Below are 13,807 nucleotides of genomic sequence, written 5' to 3' on the forward strand. Positions count from 1 at the left end.
GCCCATTGCAGCGCTTGCCGAGTCACTGGCCAGTGGGTTTCACACCCTCACCCACTAGCACCCACTGCTGGGTGAGTTTGAAGCAATTTCAAACAGCATCACATTGCGTCTCTAAATATTTCAGCACGTACGTAAAAGAAACAAAACCTTAATACCGTCATCCCACCTAAATCTATGAAAAAGCTTCTTCGTGTATTCACTTTGGGTTCACCGTTTCCTGGACTGTCTCATACATTTCTGGTTGCAGTTTGTTCATACAGGATTTGGGGTGCAGACGTGGCGTGGCCCAGGTTACATTCTAAACGCATCCATCTGGCCACCGTGTTGAGAACAGACTGCAGCAGGAGGAGAGCGATTAGGGAGGGGATGATGGCAGTGACCCAAAGAGAAAGGGAAGAGGGCGTGGCCCAGACGGGGGTGGGGGGTGGGCGTGGCTGGGAGGAGCGCCCGTCCTGGGCCAGGTGGTCTGCCAGGCAGGGGGGACGCTGAAGCAGGGGCGGAGCCCTTGGCCTGAGAGACCCAGTGTCTAGCAGAGGAGGGTGAGCCGTGAGTCACAAGGCGGGGTGGTGAGGGTGTTAACAGAGGGTGTGCTGGGGCGCACAGGAGGGCTCCTCTCGCATCCTGCCTCCTCCAGCGAATGGGGTACGATGGCCAAGCGTGTCCCTGGGGACCCCGTCCCTCCAGTGTCATTGGTGATCTCCTGACTTGAGCTGCTCCATCCCGGGGGTGTTGCTCCTCAGTGGCTTTACCTGTGGACAGACGACAGAGACAAACGGTGATGTTGGCGTGGGCTGGGGGGCAGCTTCCTGTTCAGTCAGCCTGTGGGCTGAGTCAGGAAAGCCTGAGACAGGATGATGACTGATTCAAAACAGTATCCCTCTCCTTCCCACACTGTGACCTGCCGTTCCCTGCTTCAATTGAAACGTCACTCTGAGAGCTGCTACTGTCAGCGCTCAGGCTGTGACAAGAGAAGAGACGAGAAGTGACAAGCCACAGGCACCTGGGAATTGAGATACTGAGACTAAAACACGGGGCGGGGAAAGGGATCCGGGCCCTTTATTTTAGAGATTAGCAACCGGCAGACAGTGTAATCTGTGGCGAGGTGAATGCATTCATTTTGGACAAAGCTGGTATTTTTCCACAATGACATAGTGAAAGGGGAGGGGCAGGAGCCAGGCACCCTCTTCCCCACCCCCATCCCCACGCCCACCCCCACGCCCACCCCCACCCCCATCCCCACCCCCTTCCCCACCCCCATCTTGCAGAGCCCATAGCCCTGGGAGATGGTTGCTGCCCCCTGAGGCATGTGTTAGGCACTCATTGCCCCACTGCTTCCTGCCTTAGGTGGAGGTAGAGAAGGTACTCAAGCCTTTCTGAGGTTCAGATTTCCTCCTGCTTGTCTGAGCAGGGCGTTGGGGCCCGGGAGTGCTGTCTCGGCTGGAGCGGGCACTGCTACAAGTGCATCTGAACCCTGAATGATCCAAAGCAGAACCAGCCTGGCTCCAGGCTCCTGAGGCACTTGGACACTCAAAAGCTTGCACGAGGTTGATTTTTCAAAAAAAAAAAAACAAAGAACTCTTGTGCCCTAATCATCCACCCCAAAATAGACATCCTGTCACTCTCACACCAGCCTATTTTAATTTTCTGTAGAGGACTTATATTTTTCTTATTTGAGAATTTGTTTACTTTTGTTATCTCCACTAAAATGTAAGTCTGTAAGAACATTCTTTTTGTATTTGCAGCACTTAGAGGAGTGCCTCACATTTATAAAAACGTATGCTTTTATACATGCATTAAAATAAACATGAAAATATATATAAGCATATAAAACATGCATAAATGTATAATGTCATTCATGAGCGTCAGGTACAGTTAGTGTGCAAGAGGGAATGGATCACACCTGAGTGCTGCTTTCTCGGGCTGACACACTTGGGTGGTGTGGGGAGAACAGGACCCAGCACTGGACATCTGGCCACCTGGGTTCTGACCTTCGACAGAGAATGTCCAACTTGTTTTTTTAACGTTTTCACCACCTTTACCCATTTCATCCACCTCCTACCCCTGTCTCCTCTGTCAACCACCAATCTGTTCGCTCTACCTACGAGTTCAGGTTTGTTTAGATCCCATATCATAAATGAGATTATACGGTACCGTGTCTTTCTCTGTCTGACGTATTGCACTTAGCATGACGCCCTCGAGGCTCATCCTTGTTGCATATGGCACAGTGTCCTTCTTCTTATGGCTGTCTGCTGTTCTCTTGTATGTGTACCACTATTTTTTATCCATTGTTGCATCCCGGGGCACTTAGGGGCCTTCCATGGCTTGGCTGTTGTAAATAATGCTGCAGTGAACATGGGGGCGCATGTGTCTTTTCAGGGTAGTGTTTTCATTTCCCTTGGGTAAATACCCAGCATTGGGGTTGCTGGATCATGTGGTAGTTCCTTTTTTTTTTTTTTTTTTTTTGACCAACCTCCATACTGTTCTCCATTGTGGCTGCACTAATTTACATTCCCCCCAACAGTGCACAGGGCTTCCCTCTTCTCCACACCCTCTCCAGCACTTGTTGTTCCTTGTCTTTTGGTAATAGCCACTCTAACGCGTGTGAGGTTACATCTAATTGTGGTTTTGGTTTGCATCTCCCTGATGGTTAGTGATGTTGAGCACCCCTTCATGTGCCTGTTGGTCATCTGGACGCGTCTAGAGTGCTCAGTTTTGAAGAAAAACACTTGGTTTCTTTAGTACCTTTACTGTTACTTGGCCTTCATCTTGCTCTGTGGTCCTAGTCACACCTAAAATAGCCTAGATATCTTCTTTCCTCTCTGGACAAAAAGGAGGGGGAAAAAAGTTTTGCTTAAGAGAGTTCCATGTTGTCAGACATTTAAACAATGTAAAATTTGGAATGTTTAAGCTAGAGAATCATCATGGTGGAAGGAATCTCTGAGATCAACAGTGAGAAATTTAATGTCCAGAAATATTAAATGACCTAACTGCTCAAGGTTGCTCAGGGCTTTGTCACTGCCCCTCCCGCAAGCTGGGGACAGCCTCTTTGGTTCCTCTGATCATTCTCTTAATATCTTCTGTCTTCTCTTCTCTCTTATCAAGAGGTGAGAACCGAAGAAGGGACACTATGAGATATGGTGCTCCCCTTCTTCCTAGAGATGCAGTGATCACCACATGTCTCTTGCTGGGCCCGACTGTGTCAGTTGCTTTAAAAACATATGTTAAGGGCTTCCCTGGTGGCGCAGTGGTTGAGAGTCCGCCTGCCGATGCAGGGAACGCGGGTTCGCGCCCCGGTCCGGGAAGATCCCACATGCCGCGGAGCGGCTGGGCCCGTGAGCCATGGCTGCTGAGCCTGTGCGTCCGGAGCCTGTGCTCTGCAACGGGAGAGGCCACAACAGTGAGAGGCCCGCATACCGCAAAAAAAACAAAAAAAAACATGTTAAAAACAGAACCTCTACACGTATAGAACTAATATAAGGTAGGAAGGAAATAATATTGGTTGAATTGTCATTGCATAGCAGGCACTTAGGTTTTTTCTTTTGTTTTTTTTTTTTGCACATGTTTCTCACTTAATTCTCACAAGGATCCTATGAAGTCTGGCAGTTTTAATCCCATTCTGCAAATGAGGAAACCAAGACTTTAAGGTATAAATCAGATTATCCAGCGTCACACAGATTATAAATGGTGAGGCAGGGATTAACTCAGGTTGTCCTGGCTCCAAACCTTTCCTGTTTTTGCTTTAGAATGGTGTGTGTGTGTCCACTTACACACCAGAATTCTAAACTGGACACTAGCAGTCCTTTCGGCGGAAGCCTTGGAGAGACCTAGGACCCCTTATAACTACCAGTGCGTGTTCTGAAGGATGCCCTGAGCTCCTGTCACTTTAATCTCTAGCTTCTGCCCTTGGAGCCGAGGGTCTTCCGTGGCTGCAGCGATCAGGCCATCAGCCCTGATTTCTAGTAGATGTGAGAGAGAGAAACACTAGTGGTCTTTTGTAAGTGGCAGCCTGGGTTGAATGTGTTTTACTTTTCCATTTGTAAAGCCTTTTTTCCTGCCTTTCTCTGCTCTGCCAGATGGTAATGGCATCATTTGGCTCGCAGGCCACTGTTGGATGCCTTTCGTGGCGTGGAGCCAGGTTTATTTCAGGACCCTCTAGGTTTTCTCTGAGCACCTGGTTTCAGCTCTAACCGGTAGAAAATAATCACGTTTGGCATTTGGAGGCATGGAGAACAGGGACTGAGCAAAAAGACCATACGGCTCATATTAGAACCACTTGCACAAGCAATCCTTTCATTGGGTAATGGCCCCTCGCATGGCTGTGTTAACGCGTCCTGGCTGGGAAGGAATTGCTCTTTTGAATTTATAGGCTTCCCTCTTCTCCACAGACAGACAGGCAGCCTCAGAAATACTGGTCTCGCTCAGCATCCTGGCATCCAGAAGGGCTTGAAATATCCGCCCTTGTGATAAATTACAAACATTTATCCAGACGTTGTGTTGGCTAGCAGTTTAAAAGAGCAGAAAAGGAAAAAGACAAGGAACCGGCTTATTGTTAACAAACAGTTCTGTATGGCTGCAGACCTTGGCGCTGGCCAGCACATCTCAAACCCCCACACCCAAGTATGGGTGCAAAATGCAGAGGGTACATAGCTGCTGCTACATCCACCAGTAGCTTTACCATCACCACCAGTAACATTATCACCATCACCATCACCACCATTACCATCAGCACCACTTCCATCACTAGTACCATCACCATCAGCACCATCGTCAACTCCACCGTCACCACCACCAGCAGCACCATAATCACCACCATCAACACATCAACACCTCCACCATCACTGTCACCTCCACCGCCACCATTACCTCTACCACCACCACCAGCAGCACCACCACCACTACGTGTTTCTTAATGTCAGATCCTGTGCTAAGCACTTTGTGGACATTATCTTATTTAATCTCCGTGGCACTGCTGGGAGGTGGTGGTTTTGAAACCAACTCTGCTTGACATGTGGTCTCTCACCCACGCCGGGGACTCAGAAGAGCAGAATTCTGCTGTTACCATTTCTTCTCCATCAGAGCCTCCGTCATCTTCCTTCTCATTCTCATAACTATCTATTACATTTGCGTGACGCTTTGTTATGCTTTTTAAATCACTTCCTCAAATATTGAATTATTTCTTCTGCTACTGTCTTTTCAGATAATTACAATGATTATAATTTTCCACATGAGGAAACTAAGATTCAGCAAGTTTTAAATGGCTTGCCCGTCCTCATCTACCTCAGATTTAGAACTCTTTTTCTTATAATATTGTAGAGGAAAGGGGTTGGGAAAAGAACATAGAGACTCCCTTTGATCACAATGAGTGACCGAGTCCTTGCAACTACTTACTTAAAGCTTTATGCCCCATCCCTGGCGATTCTAGCTCACGAGCTCTTGGGTGACACCAGGGAATGCGTCTCAACTATGTTTTTGCCCTACTTTGCCATTATTTCTCATCATTGCTGGGACTTCATGGAGGAGGTGGCACTGGACTGGGCTAAGACTTTGACAAGTTGAGATGGAGTATGCGTCCTACAGACAGGTGGCTTGGTGGGCCAAGTTCCAGAGGCCAGGAGTCCTTGGGGTCTTTGGGGCCAGGCTAAGCAGCCCACGTGAGCTGTTGCTTAGGGTTGGGAACATGGCCACTGGATGCGAGACTGAAAAGGCATGTCAGAATCACGTGGTCTGTCAATTTCCAAATAAAACTCAGATGTTATGTCTTTTAGATAAGGAGGCGGCAAGTAACTTGGACAGAGCTTCTTTCCTCCTTATGGAAGAATAACCTGCCGGCACAGCTTGGCTCAGGGGCAGGGCACGTGACCGGGGTCAGCTCTCGTGGCTGTGGCTGCAGGAGGTGAGGGAGGAGAGCTTTGAGAGGCACCGGGGCAGCTCCGGACACTGTGGGTAGAGGAGATGTGAGCGCAGGTGCTGGAGCTGGACAGAGCCGTTACCGTGATATTTCTCTGGGTGATGCCCCTTTATGGATGGTCCACGAACCGTATGCCTTTCTTGGGGGAGAGGCTGCCTTGTGACACTGCCGCGATCACGAATCTCTGATGCTTTTCTCTTCCTCTGGCCTCTTGCCATCATCTTGGTTTTTTCCTTCTTGCTGAAAATCTAACACTCGGGATGTCTGCTCCTCTGGACGCACTGCTTTGCATTTCTGTATCTCCTACCACACCTCTCCGACCTGCCCATAATTCTCCTTTTTCAGGCCCATTTTACTGACTTCCCTGGCATTGGAGAACCTCCTGACTCCATGCCCTCTGCACATTTCCTTATCGTCTCAGGTGTTCGTCTTCTGAGCATTAGTGTGTCATTACATACAGTCCCCAAGCTCCAGCAGAGCGAAGAGCTGCTGAGAACTCATACATCCCTCAAACAGTGGCGGGTCCTCTGCAAGAGGGAAACTGCAGCTGCGTCCCCTAGCAGATGTGGCCGCTTTAGTTAGTGATTCTGCTCAGTCACAGCCCAGACCTTCTCATCCCTTCGTCTTCCATCTGGTCCTTGCTTACCAACCGCTAAATGTTCTAGCCCTTCATTGCGTTCAGCCTCTCCTCCAAACGTCTCTGGCCTGGGTTCTGAATTCTGATGACTACTCACCAGGCCGTTTTGCTGACCTCGAAGGGAAGTGGTTTATCCATCTTGGAAATAATGCTGTGGCATAACTTGGAAGCGGGTGGAGGGGGTGTCCGTCTAGACAGAAAATTGAAGAGGTCTTGTTTCCATTCGCTGAGGAAGGGGAGCTGGCCATTCTCAGCTCTCTCATGGTCAGCTCCCGATGATTTCAGTAATCAGAGCAGGACGGATGCCCAGACGGACTCCTCCTGGGCTCGGCTCCCTTCTGAAGGTGTCTGTGACTGCATTTTGAATTTTACCTGACAAGCGTCGAGGAACTCATCCTGACCTAGACCTGATCGCGCCTTCCAGGCTGATGTGCTCCAGCTCAAGGGGTGCAGGTCCAGGGGCCTCTAAATCAGACCCCCTCACTCTCTCTGCAAGTCTGCCAACGGCTTTCCTCCCTAACAGCCCTTCTCTCTACCCTCTCATGGCTGTTCCCACTGCCACTGTCCTGGCTCAGGACCACATCAGTCCCGAAGGGACGAGTTACATATCCAGCCCGCGAATGTTCATTGAGTCTCCACCACGCGGCGGGCCTTGTCCTGGGCCCGTGGATGTAGCACTGAAGAAAAGCAGAGCCAGTCCTTGTTTTCAGACGAGCATCCCAGTGGGTAGACGGGCAGTTGGCAGGTACGAACGTCAACAGTGTATGTGGTGGTGATAGAAACAAAGGGAAATACAGCGGGGCAGGGAGAGAGGGCGGGATGGGGACCGCGGTCAGAGAAGGCATTCGGGTGAGGGGGACGTCTGGCAGAGACCAGATGGAATTGAGGGATGGAGCCATGTGGGCACCTGGGAACCAGCATTCCAGGCAGAAGCACCTGGAAGGGGCCTCTTGGGGCAGGTTGTGGGTGGAGGTGCCCCAGGACCGCTCCCTGGGCTCAGCACCGACTACGCACTCCCAAGACATGGTGGCGGGGAGGGGAGGGAAAAAGGTGGGATCCACGGGACCCCGGAGGGCTGGGCTGGCACGGTCCAAGGTCGTAAAGACACCTTCCCTCTGGGGATGGGGGAGCACACGGGGACAAACCAGAGTGTCCAGTGGCAGAGACAGGAGAGGGCCAGGGTTTCAGAAAGAGAGAAGGAGCTGATGTCGTCTAGCTCCTGTAATCTAGCAGTCTAGACTATTATAGAGATATTTTGTAGAACTTTAGTCATCTTCAGAGCCCTGGGAAGTAAGAGTCACATGTACAGGCTCCAGCACACACAGATCTGGGGCTGAATCTTAACCCCGTCACATTCTAGCTGTGTCACATGTGAGACTTGACTCTGAACCTGTTTCCACACCTCCCAGTGGGACTGAGAACACCTGCATCACAGGGGCGTCCTGCAGAGTAAAGACGTAAGGGAAATGTGGGAAACCCCAAAAGAGGGTTTGACACAAAACAGGTACTCAAGGAATGCGGTTCTCATTCAGAGTCTTGTTTTACTTTTCATTTCTGACTGCAGTGCTTTGACGTCATGAGAACAACTGTGAGCAAAAGAAAGCAAACAGACGGGCCTTCCATCATTCACATTCCGCTGTAACACAACGCACGCCGTGTGCTGTGTAGCTAAGCAGCACACACCTCACCCCTGTTCAAAGGGATAGACTCTGAGGCTTAGTGAGACAGGTCACTCGCACAGGATGACCCGCTGGGGTCCTGCACAGCAGTGTGGAGTCTAACAGCAGAAGAGCAGAAATGGTCCAAATGACCTACCTGCCCAGAGTTGCAATGTATCACGTTTCATCCTTATGGTGAAAACCATGTAGCTGTGGAAAGGAATGGAGTGGCTCCCCACGTGCTGATACAGGATGCATCTGGGTTAAATTGTTAAGTGAAAAAAACCTAGTTTATCAGTAGATTGAATGACATGCTACAGTTTGTAAAGAAAAAAAGGGGGAGAGGGAGAGAATGTGTGTGTGTGTGTGTGTGTGTGTGTGTGCAAAGCTTACCTAAACATAAAATGCCTCTGGAAAGATTAGCCAACATCTGGTAGGATTATTTGCTTTCAAGGAAAGGGACTGAGTGGCAGGGGACAGGATAAGGACATTTTTCTCAGGTAAACCTTGCTGTACTTTTTGAATTTGGGGCCATGTGTTACCAAAATCATCCAAGTTACAGAGCCGGCATGCAAAGGGGAGCGTCCCTGACTCCAGACTTCTTCCCAATCCCACACTGCTTCCCCTAGGGCATCCCGAGGGGGACGGGCTGTTATCAGGGAGTCTGCCCCAGACGTGCCATTAGACGGGCTCCGGGCGCTGCCTGCCTGTTAATTTTGGCTGCTGCTTTTTTTTTTTTTTTTTAACATCTTTATTGGAGTATAATTGCTTTACAATGGTGTGTTAGTTTCTGCTTTATAAGAAAGTGAATCAGCTATACATATACATATATCCCCATATCCCCTCCCTCTTGCGTCTCCCTCCCACCCTCCCTATCCCACCCCTCTAGGTGGTCACAAAGCACCGAGCTGATCTCCCTGTGCTATGCGGCTGCTTCCCACTAGCTATCTATTTTACGTTTGGTAGAGTATATATGTCCATGCCTCTCTCTCACTTTGTCCCAGCTTACCCTTCTCCCTCCCCATATCCTCATGTCCATTCTCTAGTAGGTCTGTGTTTTTACTCGTGTCTTACCCCTGGGTTCTTCATGACCTTTTTTTTTTTTTTCTTAAATTCCATATCAGGGAAAGAAAGGTGAGACCGGCCCTCCTGGAATCCCTGGATTGCTGGGGCAGCAGGTAATTACTGTCTTTAAATCCTCTTCCTAGCAACACTGCTTGCTCTGGTTGAATAAGTGATGGGGTAACGATTCTCAGGTTGTAACCAGAATCTTGCATGGTCACCGCATCAGAGCATTAAAAAGAATGTTCAGTGGGACACTCGCCCTCCCTCTGCCCCTTGCTCCCCCTGCCTCCCATCTCAGGTGCTGGGAGAATGGCCATTTGGTCTCCTGGAGGGGTTTAGGCCTGGAGGAGGGCAGACCCTCATCTCCTCCCCCTGCCCCTCCTCGCCTCGCTCCCCCTCCGCTTTCAGACTCAGCTCTGGTGTAACGTCCTCTGGCCCCAGGCTTCGTCCAGCTCCCCACTCCCACACAGCCTCACGTGTGCTGTCCTTGTGGCCCCCTGTGGACCTCCACAGCCAGCCCGCCAGGTGGGCAGACTCGGGGTCACCTCATTTCACAGACGAGGGGTGAGCCTCGCAGATGCACAGAGACTCGCTCGGGGCCATGCGCCACTCAGCAGACACCTCCCCCCCTCCCAGGCCCCCTCATCTGTGTGTGTCACTTGAGCACCCCCTGCCTCCGACACATACACCTTAGTGTGGACAGAGCAAGGCGCCCGGCACTGGAGGCCGGAGCTCCCTTCATTCTCCCTTTGCCCCTTGCACCAAAGCTCGCCACCCAGTCCCCAGCCCCAGCCTCCCCCGGAGCAGGGTTGGTAAATCCTGGGGAAGCAGTGTGCTGGGGGGGAAGCCCAGTTGTGGGGGCGGGGGCGGGGGAGGTTAGGAGGTTAGAGTCCCAGCCCTCGGCCCCTTTCTGGCTGTGGCGTCTTGGACAAGTCACTTTACCTTCTGAACTTCAACCTCATCATTTGTCACAAATACCAAGAAAAGTAAAAGGGGAGGGCGATTCGAAGAGAAGATGAGGGGATGTGACCCGGGTGATGGCGGGGGGTCCCGGAGGAGCAGAGAGCACCGGGCAGGGTGCTGTCCTGTCCTCCTGGGTGTGGTGGCCGCAGGCAGGCAGGCAGGTGGGATCACTAAGGGCTCGTCCACGGGCCGCCCCTGTGCTGCGGTAAATGGTCGGCTCCGGCGCCCGCCTGTTCCGGGCCGTCGCCACCTCCGTGCCCGAGTCCCATGGTGTTGACCACACTGTCCTTTGACATTGTCGGGGAGGCACCCCCCAGAGGACACTGCTAACTGCACTTCCAAAACCCGCTTTTCCCACGCTGACACGGGAGGTGTGTGACGGGCACCCCGCACACGAATCCCAGGCTTCGTTTCAGTCCCTGGCGTCTGTGTTAGGCTGCAGCCCGGGCTGAGGGCCTGTAAAGTCAGCCATTACTCACCGTCTTCTAAAGATTACACATTCACTGGCATTTTGATGTTCATAGTGAAAGAGTGTTTTTGCATTTGTTTTATGACCTTGCTTTCCAGTGAGCAAAGCTTGTGTGTTTCAAAAATTCACCATAAGCCCAGCTCCGTCAAATCGCTTTAAGTTACAGATTTTTTTCCCTATAAATTTTTGTTGACTACTTTGGAAAATATATTTCTTTCTTTCACTTTTAATTTTGAAACCATTTTCCGTCAGCAAATCTTGGCTGAATGCCAGGCATTGAGCTGGGGCTGTGGATAAAAACGCAGTCAGCTTTCCCCCAGCAGGGGTTTTGCCAGAAATAGGGCGCCCGATGTATTCGGGGATCTCAGTGGTTCAGAACCAACGTAGAGTGTATAATATGTCCTACCTGGCACCCCGCGTTGGATCACCACCCGATGGACCCAAAGCTGCGTTCAAGCCCAGCACGCCCACACTGAGAGCAGTGTTTCCCCGGTGGATCACTGCCCATCTCTGTAATTCCCCCTTCCTGACATATCTGAATGCTCACCTTCCCTGGGCCTGGCCACGGTTTTCTCCTGCTCGCCATCGTGCATTGGTTCATTGGTTCATTGGTTCACTCACTCAGCAGGAGTTTACTAAATACCCGCTGCGTGCAGAGTCAGCCCTGGCGACGGGAAACCTGGCAGCCACTGTCCGTGCCCAGAGGAGCCAGACGTCACGGGGCAGAAAGAGACGCACGTCGAGTCTGACAGTCCTCTGAGCTGAGTCCTGGGAGAGGTGTATTCAGAGCTCTGGCTCTGGGGGAGAGGTCGTCAGCCTCTCTCGGGCCCAGAGGAGGGTCCCTGCGCTGATCTGGAAAATCAAGGTTGGCTCTGTTGCAGCAGAAACTAAGTCATATGGTTTCCTGCTCTGATGAGAAGAGGGCAGAGGGCACATATGTTTAGTTTCTGCTCTTGTCAAACACTCTCCTTGGTGTTCATATATAATCGTGTATGTAACCACCTGTAATAACCACCTGTGAGAAAGCAATGCTTAGTCCATTTACAGTCTAAAGAAATTGAGCTCAGAGTTTAATTAGCTTTGCTTGTAACGGGAAGAGCCAGCACTGCGGCCTCAGAGTGAGCCAAGCCCCAGGGCGGCTGGCATTCTAGAAGATGCTTTTGGTGCCTCTTTCAAGATGAAAATTTTCACCTGCTGGAATGTTTTAGACTCAGTATACACATTCTACGTGGTAGCTCCTGTATCCTGGCAGCCCAGGAAAAGTGGAAATCTGTGTCTGGTCTGGGCAACTGTTTATGCAAAGACGGTGCTGCAGTCAGGAGGGCAGGAAGCCTCTTGAGTTGGCGGGAACACAGCCAGGGAAGGGGCCAACCCCAGACGGCTGAGTGGGTTCAAGGTCCTGGGCCTCTACCCAGGAACCCTGCTGAGGGGGGCAGTCATCGTGCCCCTGGAGTTACATACTGAGAGAAGGACTCACAGTCAGGGACAACTTCCGGAAAAAGCAAACATTACCGTCACACAGGGAGTGTGATTGCCGTGCTAATCTGTGCAAGTAATTTTCATTCATCTTCAAATTCCATCCAGTTTTATAAATCTACTCCAACTGGAACTTGGTGGCTATTAGGAATAGTTATTTGCCATTCCATTATTCATAACGATAATTGGGCTAATTGGTTATTTATACATCATCACTGTAATCACTGAGCACATTAAGTAGCTGTTTAGCCACCATCGTATTAAGGAGGATCAAACGTTCTATTAATAATAAGTAGACTTATCGGTTAATTGATAGTCATTAAATAGTTTTTTTATTAGTAATAATTAAAGCAGTTATTTTGTTAACATTTAGATCTATTGGCTCATTTGTCACTCTCTTTCATAATTAGATGAATGGGTTATTTAGGTATTTTTATTGATGATAAAAAGAGAAGAGGGTGCAAACCTCCCATGAGCTGAGCTGGTGTCACGCACACCTTCGTTAATCCAGCCATACGAGGCCACCCCTCTTTTTTTATCACTCTCTCCTGTCTGCGTTTAATTCTGCAGTAGCCCTTCCCCGAGCTGCAGCCCCTGGGCAGCTCCACCCGGTGCCTCAGACACTCGCATCAAACACTCAGCCTTCTTCAGCAGGACGGCTGGTGCCCACCCCGTCCAGGTGCGCTCCCCGCCGCAGCGTCCCCGCCTTGGCAAAGGGCCCCATCACCTATCCAGTCCTTCAGGGTCGTCCTCGTCCCTTCGCTCCACACACCCGACCTGCTGTGGAGTCTTGTCCACTTCTCCTTCCAAACACAACCAAGTCAGATGGGCTCTCGCTGTCCCGATTCCAAAGCCCAGATCCCAGCCATCCTGGCCCCCAGCCCTGAAGCAACGCACCTGCCTCCCAGCTGCCCCCTCCCACTGCGGCACCCCACCACCTTCCCCGGGGCCCTGTCCCCGTCCCCTGCTCACTTCACTCCTTCACACTGACCCCGTCGGTCCTGCCGACGCACGGAGGTCCATCCAGTCTCAGGCCCCTGAACCCACTGTTCTCCCTTCCCCGGACTTTCTGGCCACTCAGTTCTCAGCTTAAACGTGGCCCCTTCTGCGGGGCCTGCCTTGACCAGCCCCAGCTAGGACAGCCCGTCAGTTACAGTCACGCTGACTTCAACCCTAGGACTTCCAGTCCCAAAATTGTCCCTTCGCTTGCTTCCGCACTTGTTCTCTCTGTCATCGCAGCCCCCTCACCAGCTTCTAACGCCTCCAGGGCCTGACAAGCCACATCCTGCATCCTGGCTTGTGGGAGTGCCCTGGGCAGAGCGGGCGGTGGCCCAGGACTTGAGGGATCCGCCTGCCCCCCGCCACCTCCCTTCTCCTCGTTTCTACCTCCACTCCTAATACTCTTTCCTCGGTAAACGGTGATTGAACATCGTCCCTGTGCCCTGGGAATAAAATGCTGAACAAAACCAGACACGGTCTCTGCCCTCCTGGGCCTTAAAATCCAGTGGGAAGATGCTGGGCGCTCCCTGTTTCTGTTTTTTGAAGTTATTTCCCACTCTTCATACTTCATCCCTAAAGCTTGGGAGAAAATGTAGCAGTCAGTTTGTCCAATCTTTACAGCTGCTTTTTAA

General features: G+C 51.1%; 1 protein-coding gene across 3 annotated transcripts in view; it reads left to right on the forward strand.

Annotated features, from left to right (window-relative positions):
* COL22A1 (collagen type XXII alpha 1 chain) overlaps positions 1–13,807 on the forward strand; it is a 259,547-nt gene that overhangs the window by 137,722 nt on the left and 108,018 nt on the right. For all 3 annotated transcript variants that reach the window (XR_010936688.1, XM_067712824.1, XM_067712825.1), the window contains one exon: positions 9,328–9,381. Coding sequence is in view for 2 of the 3 variants with exons in the window: in XM_067712824.1 (XP_067568925.1) it covers positions 9,328–9,381 (54 nt within the window). In the remaining variant the exon portion in view is untranslated. The remainder of the gene's footprint in view (positions 1–9,327; positions 9,382–13,807) is intronic.

This window comes from Pseudorca crassidens, chromosome 17, assembly GCF_039906515.1.
Source record: "Pseudorca crassidens isolate mPseCra1 chromosome 17, mPseCra1.hap1, whole genome shotgun sequence".
In the NCBI taxonomy this organism is placed as follows: Eukaryota; Metazoa; Chordata; class Mammalia; order Artiodactyla; family Delphinidae; genus Pseudorca; species Pseudorca crassidens.